Source organism: Ctenopharyngodon idella, chromosome 18 (genome assembly GCF_019924925.1).
Source record: "Ctenopharyngodon idella isolate HZGC_01 chromosome 18, HZGC01, whole genome shotgun sequence".
In the NCBI taxonomy this organism is placed as follows: Eukaryota; Metazoa; Chordata; class Actinopteri; order Cypriniformes; family Xenocyprididae; genus Ctenopharyngodon; species Ctenopharyngodon idella.
Window position 1 is genome coordinate 1150949 of NC_067237.1, and position 24851 is coordinate 1175799.

At 38.5% G+C, this 24851-nt stretch overlaps 1 protein-coding gene across 5 annotated transcripts in view; it reads left to right on the top strand.

Moving 5' to 3' along the window:
• Positions 1 to 425: 425 nt before the first annotated feature.
• abcc8b (ATP-binding cassette, sub-family C (CFTR/MRP), member 8b) overlaps positions 426 to 24851 on the top strand; it is a 37899-nt gene continuing 13473 nt past the window's right edge. For 3 of the 5 annotated variants that reach the window (XM_051869618.1, XM_051869620.1, XM_051869622.1), the window contains exons 1-23: positions 426 to 1218; positions 2915 to 3074; positions 3229 to 3370; positions 4354 to 4475; positions 4611 to 4777; positions 6860 to 7102; positions 9984 to 10172; positions 13273 to 13437; positions 13879 to 14034; positions 14130 to 14264; positions 16381 to 16543; positions 16913 to 16953; positions 17115 to 17266; positions 17408 to 17510; positions 18675 to 18806; positions 18994 to 19066; positions 19151 to 19256; positions 21119 to 21151; positions 21294 to 21326; positions 21417 to 21515; positions 24277 to 24361; positions 24469 to 24549; positions 24660 to 24797. In XM_051869618.1, the coding sequence (XP_051725578.1) occupies positions 1198 to 1218; positions 2915 to 3074; positions 3229 to 3370; positions 4354 to 4475; positions 4611 to 4777; positions 6860 to 7102; positions 9984 to 10172; positions 13273 to 13437; positions 13879 to 14034; positions 14130 to 14264; positions 16381 to 16543; positions 16913 to 16953; positions 17115 to 17266; positions 17408 to 17510; positions 18675 to 18806; positions 18994 to 19066; positions 19151 to 19256; positions 21119 to 21151; positions 21294 to 21326; positions 21417 to 21515; positions 24277 to 24361; positions 24469 to 24549; positions 24660 to 24797 (2739 nt within the window). In that variant the 5' untranslated portion in view covers positions 426 to 1197. Of the gene's footprint in view, positions 1219 to 2914; positions 3075 to 3228; positions 3371 to 4353; positions 4476 to 4610; positions 4778 to 6859; positions 7103 to 9983; positions 10173 to 13272; positions 13438 to 13878; positions 14035 to 14129; positions 14265 to 16380; positions 16544 to 16912; positions 16954 to 17114; positions 17267 to 17407; positions 17511 to 18674; positions 18807 to 18993; positions 19067 to 19150; positions 19257 to 21118; positions 21152 to 21293; positions 21327 to 21416; positions 21516 to 24276; positions 24374 to 24468; positions 24550 to 24659; positions 24798 to 24851 lie in introns of all 5 variants that reach the window. The other 2 variants (XM_051869617.1, XM_051869619.1) reach the window with 1 other exon arrangement.

Genomic DNA, 24851 nt, shown 5'->3' on the forward strand with positions numbered 1-24851 from the left:
ATCTTTTTTGAATAAAATTATAAAAATTTAATGCAAGGCATCGCGTTTCCATCACGCGAAAAGACCGACACGACACTCATTTGGTGACTCACATCGCGGCCCTGTGTGTTGCTATAAGATTAAACCATATACAAAACAATAACGATTTTTTTAGTTAAAATAAAATGTACACAAACCTGTATTTTACCGAAGACATGCACCAATTTGACGGAGCTGCACTGCTCTCTCCTGAAGAGGGCGCAAAAACCCACGATAAACTACCCAAACACTGGGTTGTTACATCTGACCCAGAAGCTGGGGAACACAAAAACTCGGTTATGTCTGACCCAGCAGCTGGGTAACACAAAAACTCGGTTATGTCTGACCCAGCAGCTGGGTAACACAAAAACTCGGTTATGTCTGACCCAGCAGCTGGGTAACACAAAAACTACCCAAACACTGGAAAAATGATGATGCAAAAGGTAACCCAGAACTTGGGTAGAAAAAATAACCCAAGCTTTTTTAGAGTGAAGTGTTCATTAAAAGCTTCTTTGGGACCCAAAAATGGTTCTGTTTCACGTGCCTTTTTTTTTTTTTTTTTTTTTTGTAAATGTTGCATCAAATTATTCAATGAATTATAAAAACTGGTTGTAAAAAGCTCTTGAGAATCTAGTGTTTCCCTCATGCATTTGCATTGTTTCACCACTGAGGGGCAGAGTTTCTATAAATTATGTCATTGCTATAGCTTCATATCTTGCAGTCATGTTTATAAATATTTACTCTACCTTTATCCTTTCAGCAGTACATTCCATTTTTACTAAAAGTAAAACACTCAAATACACTTCTAAAGGTAGGCTAACTGATCTATTCGCCTTATATAGTGTTTTTAACTTAAGAAGGTACACAGAGAAATAAGGCATTTATTACTTTCCTCTTCTTCTTCTTCTTCTTATTTTTTAATTATCTGGGGGCATGTTAGCGGATAAAATGCATTAAACGAGAGAAGCAATGAGGGTGGAGATTAAAACAGCGGGACTGAGCGCCATCATTTATAATCTCGAGCATCTCATGTCAGTCAGATCAGAGGACAGCAGCTCAATGTGACACATGCAAACTCACTGCCAGCTCTCCTGTGCGTGTCTGAATGTTGGGAAGCACAGCTTTAGTGCTGGAAAATAACCCTGTCATCGTGGGGAAATGAAATAAACTCTTCTCAAGATGATGCGAGGATACAGACCGGTGAGTAGATGCATTTGTATCGATGTACAACTGTGCAAAATTACACTTTTAACAGTTTGAGTGTTCTGTGAATATTATGCATGCTTTTCCCACTGGAGAATAATTTGAACTTGCTTTTTTCATAATATTTGAAAACGTTATATTCTCAACTGTAACATTTATGTTCACAAACATGCATTTAAAAAAAAAATAAATCATTATCATTTGTATTTCTTTAAATCATAACGACTACAAAATAGGCTAATATTGTGCAAAAAATAAGCCATTAACAGTTTTATAATCTCTTACATGCTAAATTGTGATATCTCAATTTACATTTAGGGATAAAGGTGTGATTGAAATATTACTTGCACAAATAACCTCTGCATGCCTGTTTTTAATTATTATTAAAAAATAATTTTAGATAATCCTGATTAGGACACCACAATAAAAGTCATTTTTAAGATCAGAAATAGTTCTTTAACAATTGCACACTTTTTACAGTGTGATATCAAGAACAGATGATTCTTTTTAGTGCTGTTTTTCATACTTATGTCAATATATGAAACTGATGAGATGTTTGTAAAAAGATGGAAGCTGCAGAAGCATGACTTAAAGGATTAGTTCACTTCAGAATTAATGTTTCCTGTTAATTTACTCACCCCCATGTCATCCAAGATGTTTATGTCTTTCTTTCTTCAGTGGAAAAGAAATTATGGTTTTTGAGGAAAACATTCCAGGATTTTTCTCCATATAGTGGACTTCACTGGGGTTCAACGGGTTGAAGGTCCAAATGTCAGTTTCAGTGCAGCTTCAAAGAACTCTACACGATCCCAGACGAGGAATAAGAGTCTTCTAGAGAAATGATCTGTCGTTTTCTATAAAAATTATATACTTTTTAACCACAAATGCTCATCTTGAACTGATCTGCGATGCGCCACACATTACGTAATCACATTGGAAAGGTCACACGTGACGTAGGTGGAAGTACCGATCCAGTGTTTACAAAGTGAACATGCAAAGACTAAATCAAACGTTCTTTACAAAAAAAGGTAAAACAACGATGTCGGACAATTTTGAAGTTGGAGGAGAAAATGAGATGGAGTTTTTCGCCCACCACGATACTTCCACCTACGTCACGCGTGACCTTTCCAACGTGATTACGTAATGCGTGGAGCATCACAGAGCAGTGCAAGATTAGCATTTGTGGTTAAAAAGTATATAATTTTTATTTTTTTATAGAAAATGACTGATGGTTTCTTCAGATAAGACTCTTATTCCTCGTCTGGGATCGTGTAGAGCTCTTTGAAGCTGCACTGAAACTGACATTTGGACCTTCAACCCGTTGAACCCCAGTGAAGTCCACTATATGGAGAATAATCCTGGAATGTTTTCTTCAAAAACCTTCATTTCTTTTCGACTGAAGAAAGAAAGACATGAACATCTTGGATGACATGGGGGTGAGTAAATTATCAGGAAATTTGAATTCTGAAATGAACTAATCCTTTAAAAATCCAACATTGCAATATGGCTTTTTTATTAAACTCGTGGATCGGAGGATTACAGTAGCTTTACCTCAGGAGACCCCAGCGTCACAGACACAACATCTTTTTAATGACTGGTCGGCTGCATTCATATAATCCCATAACTTGTTGTCAGCCTACATTGATGCCTGTTTCTGTGTCTGCAAACCTCTTTCTCTCTTTCTTCTCCTCAGACTCCAGTCTCTAACTCGACTCTGTCCTTCTGTGGCACGGATAACTCCTCGGCGTATAAGGTTGATAATGGCCTTCTGAATAACGGCTGCTTCTTGGACGCTCTAGGCGTCGTCCCTCATGTCTTTTTGCTGTTTAGCACCTTCCCCATCCTCTTCATCGGTGAGATGCTTTCTCATATTTCACAGTTTGCACTGGAGAACGTGGGCTTGGTTTCAAAGCACTTCTGCATGGTCCTCCAAGATACAAATAATAATATGTCATGTCAAGTGCATTGCACAGCTAAATCTAAAGAAACTGTGGTTGTGTTGTGTAGGCTGGGGCAGTCAGAGCTCGAAGGTTCACATTCACCACAGCACGTGGCTTCATTTCCCTGGCCATAACCTCCGCTGGCTGCTCACCACCGTCCTGCTCTTCGTGCTGGTTTGTGAGATCGCTGAGGGAATCGTGTCGGACGGGTGAGAACAACCACTCAATGATCGCCTCGCTTCACTGATGATCAGCTCACTTGTGTTTGTCGGTTGTGCAGTTATTTAGCAACGATGGTTTTATATTATATGACTGTATATTTTATAACTTTTATATCATAATTTGGTAACACTTTAGTTTAGGGTCCAGTTCTCATTATTAACTAGTTGCTTATTAGCATGCATATTACTAGGATATTGGCTGTTTATTAGTACTTATAAAGCACACATTAATGCATTATTCTGCATGACCTTATTCTACATCCCTTAATCAGTACCTAAACTTAACAACTACCTTACAAACTATTAATAAGCAAACCATATTAACCAAATAAAATTCAACAAATCATGTAAATTTTTACATTCGAAGGAAATGCAACACAGAAATCTGGAAGCATTATACTGTATTTGCTGTTCAAAATAAGATTTTTTCTTTTGAAAGAAATTAACACTTTTATTAAGTAAGTATGCATTAAATTGATCTAAAGTGACAGTAAAGACATTTATAATGTTACAAAATGTTTCAATATCAAATAAATGCTGTTCTTTTGAACTTTCTATTCATTAAAAAATCCTGAAAAATTAAATGTATGACAGTTTCCACAAAAATATGAAGCTGTTTTCAACATTGATAATAATCATAAATGTTTCTTGAGCAGCAAATCATCATATTAGAATGATTTCTGAAGGATCATGTGACACTGAAGACTGGAGTAATGATGCTGAAAATTCAGCTTTGATCACAGGAATAAATTACACTTTACTATATATTCACATAGAACACAGCTATCTTAAATTGTAATAATATTTCACATTATTTTACTGTATTTAGATCAAATAAATGCAGCTTTGGTGAGCAGAACAGACTTTTTAAAACACATTAGCCTTTTAATACAGATAAAGCCTGGTGTTCAGCACAGAACGAGTGAGAGTCTGCTGCAGTGTTTTACTAACTCCATGAAACTCTTCACCAGGTTCAATCAGTCCCGTCATCTTCACCTCTACATGCCAGCAGGGCTTGGGATACTGGCTGCCATCACTTCCATCGTCTATTACCACAACATAGAGACCTCCAACTTCCCCAAGCTGCTTATAGGTATAAACAGACCCGACAGCAGGAGATTCAGATCAGTGCAGTTATTATTATCCCTGAGATAAACACTGAATGTTGTCAAAATAGTGGCAGTGAACAGCTCTTATTCTATATCGAAATATTTCTCTTCCTATCCAGCACTGCTAATCTATTGGACTTTGGCCTTTATCACCAAAACCATCAAGTTTGTAAAGTATGACGATCACGGCATCGGCCTGAGGCAGCTGCGCTTCTGCATCACAGGACTGCTGGCGCTTCTGTACGGCCTGCTGCTGGGAGTCGAGGTCAACGTGATTCTGCGCAGGGTGAGTGTGTGGGGTCAGGGGATTATAGGGGCGCAGAGAGAGGATTAATGAAGACAGCGTTGCTTAATGGAACTGTTGTTTAAAATAACTGGCTTATTCCTTTTTTAAAAGCTGTTGACTTCAGCCATAGGCATATCACAGTGTGCTGATATACAGCCATATCACACGGCTATGAGTGTGATATTGCGTTTATACAACAGTTCGACGGCATGAGTGTGTAAATAAATAAGAACAACAACGGAATGTATTTAAAACCCTCTTTTGTGCAGAACTACTTTCTTCCACCACGGATTCAAATCTCAAGTTGACAGTTTGACCAAACCTCCATTACTAATTTAAAAAACGTCACTATAGAACTAATAATGAAGGAATGTTGAGTCCCTCCATTGAAACTCATTGTGTTTTGTACAGTATTAGAGAGAGAGATCATCTGAAGCGAGCATTACCTGTGTCTGATATAACATTCACTCTTCAGGTCGTTGTCCATGATATTATATCCATTATAAAAGTCTGTTTGAATGTCCGCTGAGGAAAGCAATCTTTGTATTTGTCCTTTTTACAGTTAAGGGAATTTTACATAACAGCGCTAAAACAACGTCCTTTGTTTACAAAAGTCCCTTTCAATTTAAAAGTCTCTTGCGATTGACTCATTCACTCGTAAAGTTTGCCGCCATCTAATGGCGTATTAATGTAACCTTCACTCAATCCATATTACGCACTAATGGATTCTTTCTCAATACCAAATGCAACATATTATTTATATAAAATAATATTTATTGAACAACATTTAAATTAACAACAATAGCCATTTTAAATGACAATAGGAAATAAACGCAATTGTACAATTCAATCAAATGTACAAAAGCAGTGCTGTACAGGATGTAAGTTAAATATAGCCTTAATATTAAATTATTAAATTTAACATAGCCCAATTCTATTTGCTCAGGAACAATAGATTAATAAGACCAAAGATTGCCTGTTTTATGTACCCAAAATGAATTATATCTCATGTTTAACCACTATAAGAGACAGCGATCCCCAAAGCACTGGCCGAGATGAAGCTGTTCTCGGCGGGTACTCGAGCTCTGAATGGCACTATGATTAAATATGAGTCACATGTTTCAGGTCTAAACAACTACATTCTCGCCTAAAAAAACTACAGTTCATGGTACAACAGTAGGATTTTCTAAAAAAATATGGTGGATTTGCTCGGCCGCCATGACAGTCACTTCAAGCGGATTGATACAAACGGTGAAAAGGTAGGAGTGCCGTTATCGCACGGCTATCAGCCAAATGGAACCTTATTGTAAAGTATTACCAAATACATTGAAAAGTACTTGTAGCTTGTCTGAGAAAATGCCTAGTAACCATTCGCCTCCATGTCAGACAACAAATTTAGCCATGAGGACATTGTTGCTTTAGGTACGGCATGATCCCCTCTGTCTGTTGCATAATAGTACTGCTGCAGCTCCATGTGAGATTAAAATGCTGAGAACCTGTAGTTTACAGCTGAATCAAATGGCCCCGCGATGCACAACAAACTTCTGTTGACGTCTGACAGCTGTTTGGTTCCCTGCGCAAATCCCTCACTTTCCATTTGTTTTGCTAAGCTGTTTATCGGTCCAGTTGTGTTCTGTTGAGGAGAGCGGAGACTCAATCCAGGTCCTAACCTCATGACTACTTCAAAATTATTGTGCATAACTCATCACTGGGAATAATCCCCTCTCATAACCAGCCTCATACTATTAGAATAAAGTTTCGGACAACTACCAGATGGGGGAAGAAAAAAAATCAGCCAGGCTACATACTAATAATCCATTTAAGAACTTTCCCTTAGTAAGAATTGAAATGCTCTGCATAAACCCAAGATCTATTGAGCCCATTTAGGATGAATTAGAATGACAAATTTGAGCCGGACCCCATCAATGACCTCACTGATGCTCTATATGTGTCGTAAATCCCTGCATCCATGATTCAACATTAAGTGGAAAGCTTTCCAAAACAGGAGAAGCTGTTATAGCAGCAAAAGGCAGAATTATTGTTGATGGTTTGCTCATGACTGCGTTCTTGGTTGTGTTTCAGCGCTACATGTGGTTTCGGTATCCCACGGAGGTGAAGCCACCTGATGACCTTCAGGATCTGGGCGTTCGGTTCCAGCAGCCGTTCGTCAACCTGCTGTCTAAGAGCACATACTGGTGGATGAACACCTTCATCACCTCTGCACACAAACGACCCATCGACCTGAAAACCATCGGCAAGCTGCCCATATCCATGAGAGCTCTTACCAACTACCAAAGGCTCCGCAAGGCCTTCGACGCACAGATGGTACATTCATTTCCTTCACTGTGTCAGAGGAATCTGTATTACATTAGAAGAATTATGAACTTCTACAGTTTCACTTTATTCTGTTGAGACATTTATGATTTAGTAGCCACGAAAGAACAAAATACGTATATACAATTCAGTTTTAAATATATCATTTTTATAGACAAAATTATTAATCTAGGTTAAGTTTAATTGAAAAAAAAAAAATGATAGTATTGTTTATTGTTAATTCATTTTACTTCATATTGAATGTTTAATGTTAATAATGCATTATATACAGCAGTGTTCAAAGGTTTGAGGTCGATAAAATTTCTAAGTCTCACCAAGGTTGCATTTATTTGATCAAAATCCTGTAAAAACAGTATGTTACGAACTCTTTTAGTCTAGGGGTTTTGTAGAGGATGTAACAAAGTTGAAAAAAAGTGATTAAATAAATAAACGATAAGAAATCTCCTTTTCCTCTATCCCAGCTATTTTCACTTTCACAATTGATATTTCTCATAAAGGTTCACACAAACCCTCTATTTAACAACATAAAATAAAAGAATACCGAACCAGAAATATACTAAAGTTTGTTTTTTTTTATTCAGGGCTTAACAAAAGCCAAAAGAACATAGAAAATACACAAATATCAGGATAAATAATCAACTTAAATAACCAAGGCGTCAGGAGAGAGCAAATTCCAAAACAACAAACAAAACAAAGTCTTACTAAAGGTTTTAACAAAATAACTTCCCTGGCAAAAGAAAATAAAATTAAAGACAATCTTACCTCTCTCCCTGACTAAAGAAAAGCTGGTGAAAAATTTAGAAGGGGAATAAACCCAAATAAATTGGCATCCATCTCCCTACACAGGTTGACAGAGCCAGACTCACACAGAATCTCAACAGTAACATCATTGTACCCACACTTTAGAGTTACATTTCACAAGTTACTCAATGGCAAATAAAACAACAACATCTCTGGGATAGCAGATAAGGCATCTCTCTCGAGCTGTGTCTCTCTGCTGCTTTATCTCTGTGGCACGATGTGTAGCAGGTAAGCCACGCTGCCGCTAATTGGAATCAGCTGCAGATGATTTGAAGCGCTGCTTGGCAGAGAGAGAGAGAGAGAGAGAGAGAGAGAGAGAGAGAGAGAGAGAGGGAGAGGAGAGAACAACATGGGAACATCCAAAACATACACAATTTATAACGTAACAAGTAATATTGTTAAATATTATTACAATAACTGTTTTCTATGGAGCCCCGCACATGATGTGCCGGAAAAAAAAAGTGAACGATTTACTAATTTCTTTCTTCTATTTGCTAAATTCTGCGTATGATTTACTATTTTGTTCCCTTCATTTGCTAAATTTTATGCAAAATTTACTAATCCGTTCCCTCAATTTGCTAAATTTTATGCACAATTTATTATTTTGTTCCTCGATTTGCTAAATCGTGCGCACAATTTACTAATTCGTTCCCTCGATTTGCAAAATCGTGCGCACAATTTACTAATTCGTTCCCTCGATTTGCAAAATCGTGCGCACAATTTACTAATTCGTTCCCTTGATTTGCTCAATTCTGTGCACAATTTACTAATCCGTTCCCTCGATTTGCTAAATTTTATGCACAATTTACTATTTTGTTCACTCTATATGCTAAATCTTGCACACAATTTACTAATTTGCTCCTCGATTTGCTAAATTCTGCATACAATTTACTAATTCGTTTCCTCGATTTGCTAAATCTTGCGCACAATTTACTAATTCGTTCACGTGATATGCTAAATCAAGCCCACAATTTACTAATTCGTTCCCTCGATATGCTAAATCGTGCGCACAATTTACTAATTCATTCCCTCGATTTGCTAAATCATGCACACAATTTAGCCTACTATTTTTTTCCTGCATGTCATGTGGGGGGCTCCGTAGTTTTCTATTTGAATACATTTCAAAATGTAATTTATTAGCGCAGTCATTACACCAGTGATTATCTCTAGTATTTTCAGTGTTGAAAACAGTTGTGCTGCTTCATATTTATGTGGAATCCTTAATACATTTTATTTTTCAGGATTCTTTGATGAATAGAAAGTTCAAATGCATTTATTTGAAATAGAAAACATTTGTAACATTGTCTTCAGTGTCACTTTTGATCAATTTATTGGATCCTTGAATATTTATTTTTTAAAACTCCTTGCTAACACTTTTGAACGGTAGTGTACAGTATGTAGGAATTGTGTGATACAACTTTATTTACTATATGTAGATATTCATATCTGTATTCCATCACCATCATGAACGTCATATGAACCTTTCAGAAATCACTGACCTCGTTTGACCTTTTAAAGTACGAGTTTGATGCGTTGTGGAACGTTGATGGGAATCACAACAAAAATATAGAGTGAATATAGACAATATTTTGATATCACTCAAATTATAAGTGCAAGTGGTTCATGGAAGGTCAGTGATGTATAATCTGGATTAAGAGCTGCATGCAAACAGACATTACATAAATTTAAACAGTTCTCTGCCAAATTCAGAGATCTGCAAACTTATTTTTTTTGGCAGATTCTTCCTGTTTTTTTGTTGTTTTGTAGACATGCACTTGTATAACCAGACTGCGTATGTCCCTAATACAGCAGAATTACTTTTATCCCCTTTTGTCCTGAAAAACAGAAGTGACTCCAGAAACACTTCAGATTAAGCCCTTTATGTAAGACATGGTAGAAAATGTGTTTGGGTGTAGAATTTACATAATCTGTACATCAGTTACTAAATTACCAGTTTAGAGATGATTCAAATTAAATATAGTCACTGAATCTCCTAATCTTCGTCTGTCATTCCAGCTGGTTTTGTCACTCTGAGCTCAGTGGTTCACCTGTCATGTCTCGGTGTGTGCAGGAGGACGGTCCCGTCCCGCTGAAGGGCTCGAGGTGGATCTGGCGTTCCCTGCGTCAGGCGTTCGGCAGACCTCTGGTGCTGAGCATCACTTTCCGCTTCATGGCCGACCTGCTGGGCTTCGCCGGGCCGCTCTGCATCTCTGGGATTGTTCATCACATCAGCAGCGACAATCACAGCGCTCTGCCTCCGGTACCAATGCAAATAATACAGTATTTACAATGGCACAAACAGGTATTTAGATACTTAAACCACACTTAAATTGATGTCCAACTCATGCTTGATTTGAGAGCTGCATGGAAATGGAATAAAGTCCAGGAGTAATATGGACTACATTTTTATTATCCTTTTCAGATAGATTTTATGGTAACACTTTACAAGGTTTAAGGTTCCATTTGTTAACATTAGTTTGGCATGGGGATGGATATGACGATGTTAATGTATTTGGTTTTTGTGGAGTAGATCTGCTGCGCTGCTGATGCTGTAGAGCAAGTACAGAGACTTGCTGCTGCCAATACATACATGCTACTGCTGCACATATAATATACATGAAAATACCCATAGCAGCTTAGAGCAAACATAGAACCAAACTATTTAAAAGTTAAGAAGCAAGATCATTGGCTGCAGAATCAGAGTCCAATCAGCTCAAACCATGTTAGATGATGTCACTGTTTGCAGATTTCTAGTGCTGTTCAGTTCGAAAAATTTTACGTTTTGTTTTTTTAGAATTTTTTACTTCATCGATTTTGGCACTCGCTATGTGAACACACACACACACACACACACACACACACACACACACACACACACACACACACACACACACAAAATCATGGACATGATTCGAAAAGGTTAAATGGTCCTGAAAATATAGTCACACTTGTACTGTTTGCAGTCAAAAATGAGTGCATTGGAAACAAATGGGAAGCAAATTTATCTAGTGGAAGTGTTTGGTACTGCGGCCAAACAAAATCTTACTGAAAGCTCATTTTTTTGAGATATTAACCTCAAATTTGGAACACAACTTGTTTAGATTTATGGATTTGATTTTCTTGGAGTTTTAGAGTAAAAAATGTTTTGAAAAAAATAAAAAATAAAAATAATTATATATACTATATATTTAACTACATTAACTACCATGAACTAACCATCAACAGTTGTTATTTTATTAACTAATGATAACAAAGATGAATAAATACCTCAACAAATGTATTGCTCATTGTTAATGCATTTACTAATAGTAATGGGACCGTATTGTAAAGTGTTAAATAGAGCTGCATAAGTGAAGTTATTAAACGTAATTTCGGGAGGAGTACGCCCATCTAATCTTCCAATTAATACCAAGGTATAAAACCAGCATCTTACCTCTTCCTGTTGTTAGTTCTTTCGGCATCCCTCCTCCTCCCCTTCTCCTCCTTTTTGTATAATTTTGCCTGTTATAGGGGGGCAATTGGAGCTCGAGTAGAATATCCTCTCCGAGCCCCTCTAGAGCAGACAGCAAGTCAAATCTGTTTACCACTTATGCTAAGATTATATGGGCACATGAACTCGTGAAAGATTCTTTAAAATTCTCCTTTTGTGTTTCACTTGAAAAAATAACATTTTTATTTGTGGCTAAAGTGTCCAAGTAACCTTACAAAGTTGGACCACAATATGTTTAAAAACCTATTTGCATTTTAAACGAATTTGGATTAATATTTTTGCTCCTTTGCAGTATTAATGTATTTTTCAGAGAGCAACAAATCAGCATTATATCGTAACAGCTGGCACTGTTATGTGACATCTGTATCACTGCAACACCACTGTTTTATATTCTACTCAGATGCCACTTTGAATGTGTAATATCCATGTTCCCGAACACTGAGTGCAGACAAACACTTAGGAAAATTGCTTTGCGTTTCTCTTCAGTAACTGTAAAATCTGATGGTGTGGCGCTGCATAATATTTGTCACTTGATATGCAAATGCTTTATGGAAAACATGATTATTTGTATTTTTTCTGCATCATATTATTTCTAATTGTTTCTAATTTGTAAGTGCACAATTTCTCCTTATGGTAAAAATACACGATCTTCTGTTTTTACAACCACAGGGAGGATGATGTCTATCTCATCATGATCAATTTAAACACACTTAAGTGGCTTTAATAGCACACAAATGGTTGAGATGGTTGAGGCATATTGCATGCTATTAGATGAATGTGTGCACTTGAACTTTAATAAATATGGGGAGTTTTGCATTCAAATCACAAATTATTTTTCTCATATTCTCCATTGTTGCAGCTCCTCTCTTCCCAGTCTGTCAGTAACGCTCTAGGGTGCGTTTCCTGTACAACAACATAACTCGCTGCTTCTCCACCATAGTACGATGCATCGTTGAACAAATCAACTAGCTAGTCACGACTGTTTCCCGAAACCGTATTGTCGCAAACCTGTCGTTCAGCTACGTTGGTGAATGATGTCAACTTCTTTAAATGAATCCTTTTGAGATTGAATTAAATCTAGATTTTTTGCTATAAATTACGGACATGGCATCTGAGGACTATTTCTCTTTTTTCTAAGTTATTTTGCTTTCTTTCCAGATTCAGGTATAGGCTCATTCTTACGTACCAGAGCTCGTACGCACATGCGCACTCTTCAAAAATGTTGCTTAAAATCTCTTGACAATTATCATTATCAAGATAATGATTTATAAAGTCCACATGTCATAAAAACAAGAAACTCTGCTTCTAACCACAGATCGAGAGCTGTCATTCCAACCACACAAGTTTGCGATGCAGTTTGCGAATGTTCGTTTAAACGATGGTTTCGGGAAACACCAAATCGTTGAATTATGTTAGTAACGACGGAACTTGCGGTGTTAGTTGGCTAACAATGCTTTTGGGAAATGCACCCCTGTTTAGTTCCTGTCTCTATGAAGCCCCTCCTTCTGAATAGCACAACGTGCTCTGATTGGTCGGCTGGAGCGGTGTGTTGTGATTGGTGTTTGGGAAATGTCCCGCCCCTTACCATAACCACCAATTTCAACACACTACTAACTAACTCAACCAGGCCCCGCCCCTTTATTCAGCATATGAATTATTTAAATGAGGAATATTGTGAAGAAAACTCAAGACTACAATGGAGGCGTTTCAGAAACACTGACACTGATATAGAGAAGAACTGGACTTTGCAGAGCTTTTTCATACTCAAACAGCAACATTACACACTATAGAAAGCCGGAATTGGTCAGTGTTTTACACACTTCACACAAACTCTTTTTCACATTATGTTTTGAACACTGTCTTTTTGCAGGTGAAGCTGCTTGGAGTGCACTTCATCTCGTCAGAAGCGTTCTTAGCGAATGCATATGTTCTGGCTGTTCTGCTGTTTCTGGCGCTGCTGCTGCAGAGAACCTTCCTACAGGCGTCTTATTATGTCGCCATTGAGACCGGAATAAAACTCAGAGGAGCCATTCAGGTATGATCAACGGACTGGCCTGTTTTTATGTTCAGTGTTCTGTTAAAGTCAGCATGAAACAGTGCTTGTTTTTTCTACCCTATTGTGCCATATATCTGAGAGAAACGCTTCACAAACAAGAACAAATGTAGGGCGGGGCTTGATTTTGTCTGTGGGGAATTGATTGGATGGTTGTGGTTTGCTATTGGTGGATCTCATGTGAGTGACAGGTTGCCCTGCCCTCGTCATCAGAGAAGAGAAGATATTCTGATTCAAGATCATGAGAAACAATGAATCAGTTATAACAAATACTGCAATATTCACTAAAAATACAACAACATCCGTTTTGATTTCATGGTGACTTTAAAGCTTGAGCCACTTGGTTAGATGAAGATTAATGGCAATCCTTTGATATTTTTCTGGTAACTTGGAAACATTTCTTCATTGTTCTTTTCCCTAAAGACTAAGATCTACAATAAGATCATGCGTCTGTGCACCTCTAACATGTCTATGGGTGACATGACCACGGCTCAGATCTGCAGTCTGGTGGCCCGCGACACCAACCACCTCATGTGGTTCTTCTTTCTCTGTCCCAACCTGTGGGCCATGCCGGTTCAGGTTAAGATGATTAATTGTTTCATTTAGCATTATTCAACCACTTAAATGAATACATGCATGTATTGTGAACTGCGATGTATGATTTTCATGTGTAGATTGTGATTGGGGTGTTACTGCTGTACTCTCTGCTGGGAGTGAGCGCTCTGATCGGCGCGACGGTCATCGCTGTTCTGGCCCCGCTGCAGTATTTCGTAGCCACTCGACTCTCACGGGCGCAGAAGAGCACTCTGGTGAGCAATTCAGTCATAGTGATCTACAATTTGGATAGATACTGTCACTACACAATCAATATATTAACCTGTAAAGCCTGGCTAAGTTTTTGATTTTTTTTTCATATTTTGCATACAAAAAAGTTTGCATATGTGTTGAGTATCATATTTGATATATCAGGCTTTTTATAGATGATATAATGAGAATATGGAGCTCAAACTCGAGGAGAAAAAAAAAATCTTTAGTATAGCAGATACTTACATAAAATGCATATAAATATCAGTCGTCACTCTATATCAGCCAAAAATATGTCTTAGTAAGATGATATTTAAATGCTTAGTTTTATGAACAAAGCTTTGTAGTTTTAAAGGGGACCTATTATGCCCCTTTTACAAGATGTAATAGTCTCTGGTGTCCCCAGAATGTGTCTGTGAAGTTTCAGCTCAAAATACCCCACAGATCATTTATTATAGCTTGTCAAATTTGCCCCTGTTTGGGTGTGAGCAAAAACACACCGTTTTTGTGTGTGTCCCTTTAAATGCAAATGAGCTGCTGCTCCCGGCCCCCTTTCCAGAAGAGGGCGGAGCTTTAACAGCTCGAGCTTCGATTGCTCAACAACAACAAAGCTGGAGAATCTCACGCAGACAAAATGAGGATTGTCAGTAACGGTGTTCAGCCTTACATTGTTCAAACCGGAGTCGACACTGATGGAGAGACTCAGGAAGAAGTTACAACTTTTAGACGTTTCTGAATGGTTAGTGGATAAATTTATGTAGTTGCTGTGGAGTTGATTCAACTCATCAACTAGCATGTGCCGTCATGTTAATCTTTTCTGCTAATCCAGCGTTAAATTGACCCTCGTTTGTGAAGCAGTCCGGCGTAAAATGACGGCATGACAACAACACTCTACTACAACAACTCTTCCTCTTCTCTAAAGCAGCCCAACATGGCCTCACCCCCTTTGTTGTGTGTTCTCGGGGGCAGGGTTTATGTAAATTTTAGGGTTAGTGATGTTACTAACCCAGAAAGAAGCTTGTTGTAGTCCCTACCAGCCGTTAAAAAGCGTTTTATGTAAAAGAAAATATCTCCCTTTGCATTGAACTTTGAGCGTCGTAACTTTGCAGATGTTGTTTATGATCAAACAGCAACATCACACACTAACTAAATTTAAAAAAGTAAATTCATAATTAACCCCTTTAAAACATATAATGCAATGCAATACAATGATGATTGCGAGATGAACAAAAAAACCTTCCTCAAAAGCCTGATGATCTTATTTGATACTTGTGATCTTTCAAAAAAATGATGTATGGATAATCAAGTAAATGTCTTTGAATTGCTTTATAAAAGCTTTGTTTCTAACCTTTGCTTATTATGACACACAGACACACACAAACACACACATATATATATATATATATATATATATATATATATATATGCGTGTGTATATATATATATATATATATATATATATATATATATATATATATATATATAGTAGTCTTTTAAAAAGGCATCTGAAATAAGAAACTAAGTCCAATGTAGTATTTTCAAAAATGTAAATTTTTTGATACATATCGATCCAGTACTCATTTTCAGCAGAATAGATACACAATACTCCAGCTACTCTTTCTCTCTCTCTCATCTCTGTTGGTGTTACAGGGCTTGAATTTCGGCGTGGGATTGTGCACATTGTGCATAATTTTAGTAATTCCTGCAGATTGTGTTCTCACACCCAAAAGCCACCTCTCTGTACTAAATTAAGTTCGTTTTCGCTGCCTTATTGCGCTTAAACAGTCAAATACACAAAATAATGTCAAAATGCCGGTCTTGGCGAGTTTTCATGTAAACACAGTCAGTTATGTTTGAAGTGAATGTAAACAGTTGAGAAAGAAAACACATGTGTAACAGTATAATGGATCTGTGCGTCTTAAAGTGACAGCAGCCTAATATACCTGCTGCCAAATTATGAGATAATATTAAAAATATCTATCTGGCAGTTTTTCCCCGTGGTATCAATGTCAAAATTGTGGCCAGTAAAAATGCTGAGTGGCTAGTAACTGTGGAAAACCACTAGCCACAGTGGCTGGTGAGCAAAAAGTGTGTCAAGCCCTGAAAATATATATATTACAGGAATACACCAGTGAGAGACTGAAGAAAACCAACGAGCTGCTGAGGGGAATCAAGCTGCTGAAGCTCTACGCATGGGAGCACATCTTCAGATCCAGCGTGGAGGAAACGCGCAGACAAGAGCTGACCAACCTCCGGACGTTCGCTCTCTACACGTCCCTCTCCAGTGAGCCTGTCTCAAATCACACTGGATATACAGTTTACATAGTGTTTCTGCAGGGCATGTGCATGTAAACACAACGACAAGCTTCTGCACCTGAAAATCCTTGTTTGAAAAATGTAAATAATTAATATAAAGATAAATATTATGGCGTAAAATGCAAGCATAAATTATTAAATATATTATGATGTGAAATGCAAACTTAGATTATTAAATATATTGATGTAAAATGCAATCTTAGATTATTAAATATTAAATATATTATGATATAAAGTAGTAAACTGTGATTATTAAATATATAAATCGTATAAATATTTTGTATGTACACACTCAGCTATTAAAAATGCAGTTACTTATTTTAATTTTTCTCTTCAGTCTTCATGAACGCTGCCATCCCAATCGCTGCTGTTCTCACAGTGAGTGTTTGACTGCGCTTCTTTATATTCGTCCATTTATCCGCTCTCTCTCTCTTATGTAACGCTCTCTCACGGCTCAGTTCATTCAGTAATGGTGTTCTGTAGATGTACTTGACAATGTGAGAACAGATTCTAGTTGAACACATGTGTTTTCTTGGCAGATCTTTGTGGTTCACGTGCACGTGCACAGTGCCACAGACTTCGATCTGTCTCCCGCTGTGGCCTTTGGCTCCCTGTCGCTCTTCCACATCCTGGTGACGCCCCTCTTCCTGCTCTCCAGTGTTCTGCACTCCACGGTCAAGGCTCTTGTCAGGTGATTGACAGCCTTCATCCTGATCTCCTCCTCAATGTGTCTGCCATTCATGCACTTGAATAAGCGATGATTCCTGTTATTATTTCTTTTTTCTATTTACATTTAACCTCAAAAATGCCTCACTTTTTTAACTCTTCTCAGTGTGCAGAAACTGAGTGAATTTCTTGGCAGTACAGAGATTGAAACTGATCAGGATCCCATCGTCCAAACTCCAGCAAACAACAATGGCAACATTAAGTCTGTTGTGAGTTCATCCTCATGTCACTCCCGACCCATGCACACAAAAGCATACATTTTAATGAAACACCTTTTTTTTTTTTTTTTTTTTTTTTTTATGAAAAAATAAAGAAAGTATGGAGCCCCGCACATGAAATGCAGGAAAAAAATAGTAGACTAAATTGTGCGCACGATTTACTAATCCGTTCCATTGATTTGCTAAATCATCCGCACGATTTAGAAACCAAGGGAACGTATTAGTAAATCGAGGGAATTAATTAGTAAATCATGCGCACAATTTATAAATCGAGGGAACGTATTAGTAAATCGAGGGTATTAATTAGTAAATCATGCGCACGATTTATAAATCAAGTAACAAATTAGTGAATCAAGGGAACAAATTAGTAAATTATGCGCACAATTTATAAATCGAGGGAATGAATTAGTAAATTGAGAGAATAAATTAGTAAATCATGCGCACGATTAATAAATCGAGGGAACGAATTAGTAAATCAAGGAAACGAATTAGTATATCATGCACACGATTTATAAATCGAGGGAATGAATTAGTAAATCAAGGAAACGAATTAGTAAATCATGCACACGATTTATAAATCGAGTAACGAATTAGTAAATCAAGGGAACAAATTAGTAAATTATGCGCACAATTTATAAATCGAGGGAATGAATTAGTAAATTACGTGCACAATTTATAAATCGAGAGAACAAATTAATAAATTACAAATGATTTATAAATCAAGGGAACGTATAATTAAGTTGATGGAACGAATTAGTAAATTGTGCGCATCATTTTTTTTCCTGCCTGTCATGTGCGGAGCTCCGTAAGAAAGTCATAAATATTAGTGTTGTATTTAGAGTAATATAAAATGAAATAATTGTTATTATATTATTTTTCTTGAATACTCAATTTTTATTTTACAGTGAAATATAAATTAGTAACAATAATATTATTTCTTATTCTGTTTTTATTTTGTATTTTTTTTTTTTATGTAATAATAATAATTATAATTATATAATAATTTTAAATAATTTTAAATTGCATTTTAAATCAGAAATCACATTTTTCTATCAGAAAAATCACAATTTGTTCCCCCAGCTCTACTCAACCCTTTATTGTGAATGAATCCTTTCTGCAAAGCATGAACGCACAGTTTTTGCTCTCTGCCCTCAGTACGCATTACAGCTTCAGGCCAAACTAGTGAATCGTAAGAATAAAGCCAAACAGGACGTAAACAGGAACTTTGAGCAGCAAGACCAGGAACTGACAGCATCAGCGGCCCAGGAGGATGAAGTTTGTATTAAGGTTAGATTCATATCATACATATTTTATTGAATACTGAATGTTTTGAATATTGAATGTCAATAATATTGATTGTTTCTTTGTTGATGTTTTAATGCTCCACCAGTGTTACACATTTTAGGGAATCAAACTACATTCTGCATATTAGATTTAACAAGGATGTTTTTGTGTTTCTGATTTATACGTCTAGATTATAAACGGCTTCTTCACATGGACACAGGGATGCCCGACTCTGACCAATATTGACATAAAGGTTCCCTTTGGTGAGGTTCTTACTGTTGCTGTAGTGTTATACTCACATGTTTAATGGGAGAGCAACTGTTTTTCTCTCACTCCACATCTATTAGGGCAGCTGACAATGATTGTAGGACAGGTGGGATGTGGGAAATCTTCTCTTTTACTGGCTGCACTGGGAGAGATGCAAAAGATTTCTGGGAACATCACATGGAACAGGTAAATCCAACATTAATGCTGCGTTAGAACATAAAATGGCGAGAGGCGATTCTACAGGTGCTGGTCATATAATTAGAATATCATCAAAAAGTTGATTTATTTCACTAATTCCATTCAAAAAGTGAAACTTGTATATTATATTCATTCATTACACACAGACTGATATATTTCAAATGTTTATTTCTTTTAATTTTGATGATTATAACTGACAACTAAGGAAAATCCCAAATTCAGTATCTCAGAAAATTAGAATATTACTAATGACCAATACAAAGAAAGTATTTTTAGAAATCTTGGCCAACTGAAAAGTATGAACATGAAAAGTATGAGCATGTACAGCACTCATTACTTAGTTGGGGCTCCTTTTGCCTGAATTACTGCAGCAATGCGGCGTGGCATGGAGTCGATCAGTCTGTGGCACTGCTCAGGTGTTATTAGAGCCCAGGTTGCTCTGATAGTGGCCTTCAGCTCTTCTGCATTGTTGGGTCTGGCATATCGCATCTTCCTCTTCACAATACCCCATAGATTTTCTATGGGGTTAAGGTCAGGTAAGTTTGCTGGCCAATTAAGAACAGGGATACCATGGTCCTTAAACCAGGTACTGGTAGCTTTGGCACTGTGTGCAGGTGCCAAGTCCTGTTGGAAAATGAAATCTGCATCTCCATAAAGTTGGTCAGCAGCAGGAAGCATGAAGTGCTCTAAAACTTCCTGGTATACGGCTACGTTGACCTTGGACCTCAGAAAACACAGTGGACCAACACCAGCAGATGACATGGCACCCCAAACCATCACTGACCGTGGAAACTTTACACTGGACCTCAAGCAACGTGGATTGTGTGCCTCTCCTCTCTTCCTCCAGACTCTGGGACCCTTGATTTCCAAAGGAAATGCAAAATTTACTTTCATCAGAGAACATAACTTTGGACCACTCAGCAGCAGTCCAGTCCTTTTTGTCTTTAGCCCAGGCGAGACGCTTCTGACGCTGTCTGTTGTTCAAGAGTGGCTTGACACAAGGCATGCGACAGCTGAAACCCATGTCTTGCATACGTCTGTGCGTAGTGGTTCTTGAAACACTGACTCCAGCTGCAGTCCACTCTTTGTGAATCTCCCCCACATTTTTGAATGGGTTTTGTTTCACAATCCTCTCCAGGGTGCGGTTATCCCTATTGCTTGTACACTTTTTTCTACCACATCTTTTCCTTCCCTTCGCCTCTCTATTAATGTGCTTGGACACAGAGCTCTGTGAACAGCTAGCCTCTTTTGCAATGACCTTTTGTGTCTTGCCCTCCTTGTGCAAGGTGTCAATGGTCGTCTTTTGGACAACTGTCAAGTCAGCAGTCTTCCCCATGATTGTGTAGCCTACAGAACTAGACTGAGAGACCATTTAAAGGCCTTTGCAGGTGTTTTGAGTTAATTAGCTGATTAGAGTGTGGCACCAGGTGTCTTCAATATTGAACCTTTTCACAATATTCAAATTTTCTGAGATACTGAATTTGGGATTTTCCTTAGTTGTCAGTTATAATCATCAAAATTAAAAGAAATAAACATTTGAAATATATCAGTCTGTGTGTAATGAATGAATATAATATACAAGTTTCACTTTTTGAATGAAATTAGTGAAATAAATCAACTTTTTGATGATATTCTAATTATATGACCAGCACCTGTATATTGTAAATGTAGTAATGGCATTAAAGGACGTTTGTACTGAAGTGAGAGTGCAGTTATAAGTCTTTTTCTCTGACTTGCACCTCCATAAGATGTGTGTTTGCTTTAATGATTCATTTTGTGCTTAATTTTTGGATTTCTAGATACTGGATTGCAGTCAGATCTCATATTAATACTGTTTCATTTTCTCACAGTTTACCCAAGAGTGATTCAGAAGAAAATGTGAGGTATAATAAATTATTAATTTAATTTATCAATATATGTGATTTCTTTATTTGTTTTTATTTGATATATATTATTTATTTATTTATTTATTTTTATTTGAATTATTTATTAGAATTATTAATCTTATTTCTCTTTGTCTTACAGAGCACATTATATGAATGGAAGACAGTCGCACCCGTAATTAAATTATTATTTTAATTGCATTCTGTCCTGATCCTGCATTTTTTACTTTACAATAGACCCACAGGCTGTGTTTGTGTTCTTCAGGAAGAGAGGTTCCGTAGCCTACGCTTCCCAGAGGCCTTGGCTCTTAAACGCCACCGTTGAGGAGAACATCTTGTTTGACACGGCCCCCAATGAGAAGAGGTATCCCGCACAGCCTTGTAATTCCTTAATGTGTCCTGGATTCCTGCTTGTTCTGGATGAAAGCAGACGCTCACACAGCTCTGCACAAACACAATGACTACTGCTGCTGGTTTTACTCTCAGTCCAGAGGCGAAAGTAAAATGGTTTTATCTGCCTTACAGATAAACAACCGGGAAAAAAACAGTGGGATTTCAATGGGATTCCCAAAAGGGCAGTGTTGTAGGGGGAAACAGAAATTAAAGCTTGTGCACGAGGTTGTTATGTAAGAGTATCTGTGCTGCCTAGTGTGCAGATTTCAGTGCTGGCAGAACCTTTCACTTAAAGTTCTCCATTTACAAATTAATTTTGTTTTGTGTTTGTCATTTTTATTTTTGTTAATATGCATATATACTTGTTTAGTTTTGGTGTTAGTAACTAAATGAAAATGAGAAATGTTGCCTTTGGCAACTAGATGAAAAAATACATTTTATTTTATTTCACGTGTAGGTTCAGACGATAAAAAGAAGGATGAAAAAGGTTCCAAAACAAACTCAAATAATCCAATACGAGAAGTAGGTAACGTGTAGCAACACACAAACAGTACCGGACAGTAAGAAACTGAAAACAGAGCATTTATACACAAGATAACAAACTAAATGTCAAGCAGTTGTGATCGTTAAATGAGTGTAACAGATTAATGGCGGGAAACAAGAACAAAGGAAACGTGACTGAAGACAAACCAACTAAAAGTCCATGAAAATGAAACTAAACACACAGACTGTGACAGAACGCCCCCTCCCGGGAAGGTGTGTCCTTATGCCGTGATGGATAGTTCGATGGAAGATGGGTGGAGGTTCAGGAGGTGGACGAGGGACTTGCGAGGTGCTGGAAAGCCATAGGGTGGTAGATAGGAGGAACCAGGGTGGAGCAGATGGTGGCAAAAGCAATGGAGGAGCTGATGGGAGAGACCATGGAGGAGATGACGGTGAAGGGACCCATGGAGGAGTGGATGGTGGTAGGATCGAGGGAAGGGGCGGCTGACAAGATCCCAGAGCGACCCAGGAGATGGCCATGATGGAGGCGACCCACGTAAGTAGTCCTTTGAGCCCGACCAACTGAGGTGATGCGGGGAGATGGTGAGGCCCAGGCGACATCTGATGGACTGAGAGACCCGGTGACACTGACGGACAGGGAGACCAAGGCAGAGTCCAGGTGACAAGTGGCCGAGGTGGAACCAAGGGGCAGAAGGACCAAGGTGATGCTGGTGTGAGTGAGGACCCCAGTGGAGCCTGAGGAATGGAGGAGCCCGAGGGATGGAGGAGCCCAATGGAGACGTAGGGGCGGTGGGATGTAGAGCAGCTGACAGACTGGAAGTCCGTGGCGATGGTGGGGTGACGACTGACCAGGGAGGAGCCGGTGGGACAAGGGAACCTGGTGGAGCCGAGGTGGAACTGAGGCTCCAAGGGATGAGGTGGAGCCCAGGACTCCTCACACCAGGGCAGAGGTGGGGACCGCAAGCTCCAAGGAGGATCAGGGCTGCATGGTGAGGGGCTCAAGGGAGCCAGTAGAGACAGAGCCGAGGGAATGGCTGGCTTAAGTGTGCAGAAGAGGAAGACTGGGTGTGGATGAAGGCTCTGTGATGGACAGGGATCGTGGTGACGACAAACTCTCTGTGATGGACAGGACTGGTGGAGATGACGAACTAGGGCTGGACAGGAGCAACGGCAATGAAGGCAAGGAAGATTCTGAGCTGGGTGGGACCAGCGACGACGATGAAGACAGAGGTGGCGAACATACATTTGTCCAGAAAGAGACCAGTGGCAGAGAAGGTTTGTGAGTGGGCAGGGTGGGAATCACTACATCCGACTCCCAGTCAATCTGGCTTTCCTCCTCATCTATCATCACCAGTATTCCCACAGGGGCGGATTTTGCTGCAGGCTCACACACCTGGTCAGCCGGGACCATAGGCTTAGCTTCCAGGACGGACTTGGCAGCTGGCTCTGGCTCCGTTGTCGGCTTTGGCTCAGGCTCAATGTCCGTGGTGGGTAATGGCTGGGTCTCTCGGTTTGCGGTGGGCTCTGGCTCCATATCTGCAGTGGGTGCTAGCTCTGGCTCTTGGTCTCGCTGTCGAGTCCAATCCAAAACTCCTCCATCATGAGCATGATGTCGTCACAGGTGGCGAGGTGGCTGGTGCTGATAAACTCCTCCACATACTTCTCTAAAGTCCTTCCTCCTTGAAATATAAAAATCCCAAACCCATTGAGCTTGGGCAAGCTCCTCATAGGGGGAATGTTAATGGATGCAATCTCCATTTTTCTTTTCTGGTCCGGTATTCTGTCATGTGTAGGTTCAGATGATGAAGAAAAGGTTGAAAAAGGTTCCAAAACAAAGTATTTATTTACAAAACAAAGGAGTAGGTAAAGTGTAGCAAGACACAAACAATACCGGACAATAAGAAATTGAAAACTTTTTTTTTTTTTTTGCAGAGTAGTTTTATCCTTTTTAACTATCTTAAAGCAAACTTAAAAAGCTCCTTTATGAACCAAAAACAATAAAAATGACATAAATGCTTAAAAGAATGTACAGTAAGTGCTATGAAAAATGTGTTATAATCAATAAATCTGGTATCAAATATGGTATCACTACTAAAGGTTCAATTGACAGTTGTATTTCAAAACGTTTTAAAACTGTTTTAGATATGTTTATTGTTATTAAAATGTCATATTTCCCTCATCAGGCTTCTCAGTGTTGAGTAAAGCGTTATCTTGCTGTTGTTCCTCAGATATAAGGAGGTGATTGAGGTCTGTCAGCTTCAGCCAGATATCGACACACTTCCACAGGGAGACCAGACAGTGATTGGAGAGAGGGTACGTGATCTTGTGAGTGTCTCGCACGTCTGTAAATATATTATCAATACAAATTCCACTTCTCTGTTGTATCTGTCTGAACTATAGTCTGTATTTCCCTGGTCCAGGGCATCATTCTCTCTGGAGGCCAGCGTCAGCGGATCAGCGTGGCTCGAGCCCTTTATCAGCAGACCAATGTGGTTTTCTTGGTCAGTTCAGCTAAATGTCTCATTCTTCACACTTTCACAGGCTCATTCAGCACAGGCAGTGTTTGTCCTTCCAGCATAGTAAATAAAAGCAGCATCATTTCCATTTTCAGGACGACCCGTTTTCAGCTCTCGACATTCATCTCAGTGATCATCTCATGCATGAAGGGATTCTCAAGTTCCTCCGACAGGAAAAAAGGACTGTTGTCTTGGTTACTCACAAACTGCAGTATTTACCTCATGCAGACTGGGTAAGGATGTTTTTTTTAGCATTGTTCTGTTGACTTGATTTGATGGCCAGCTTT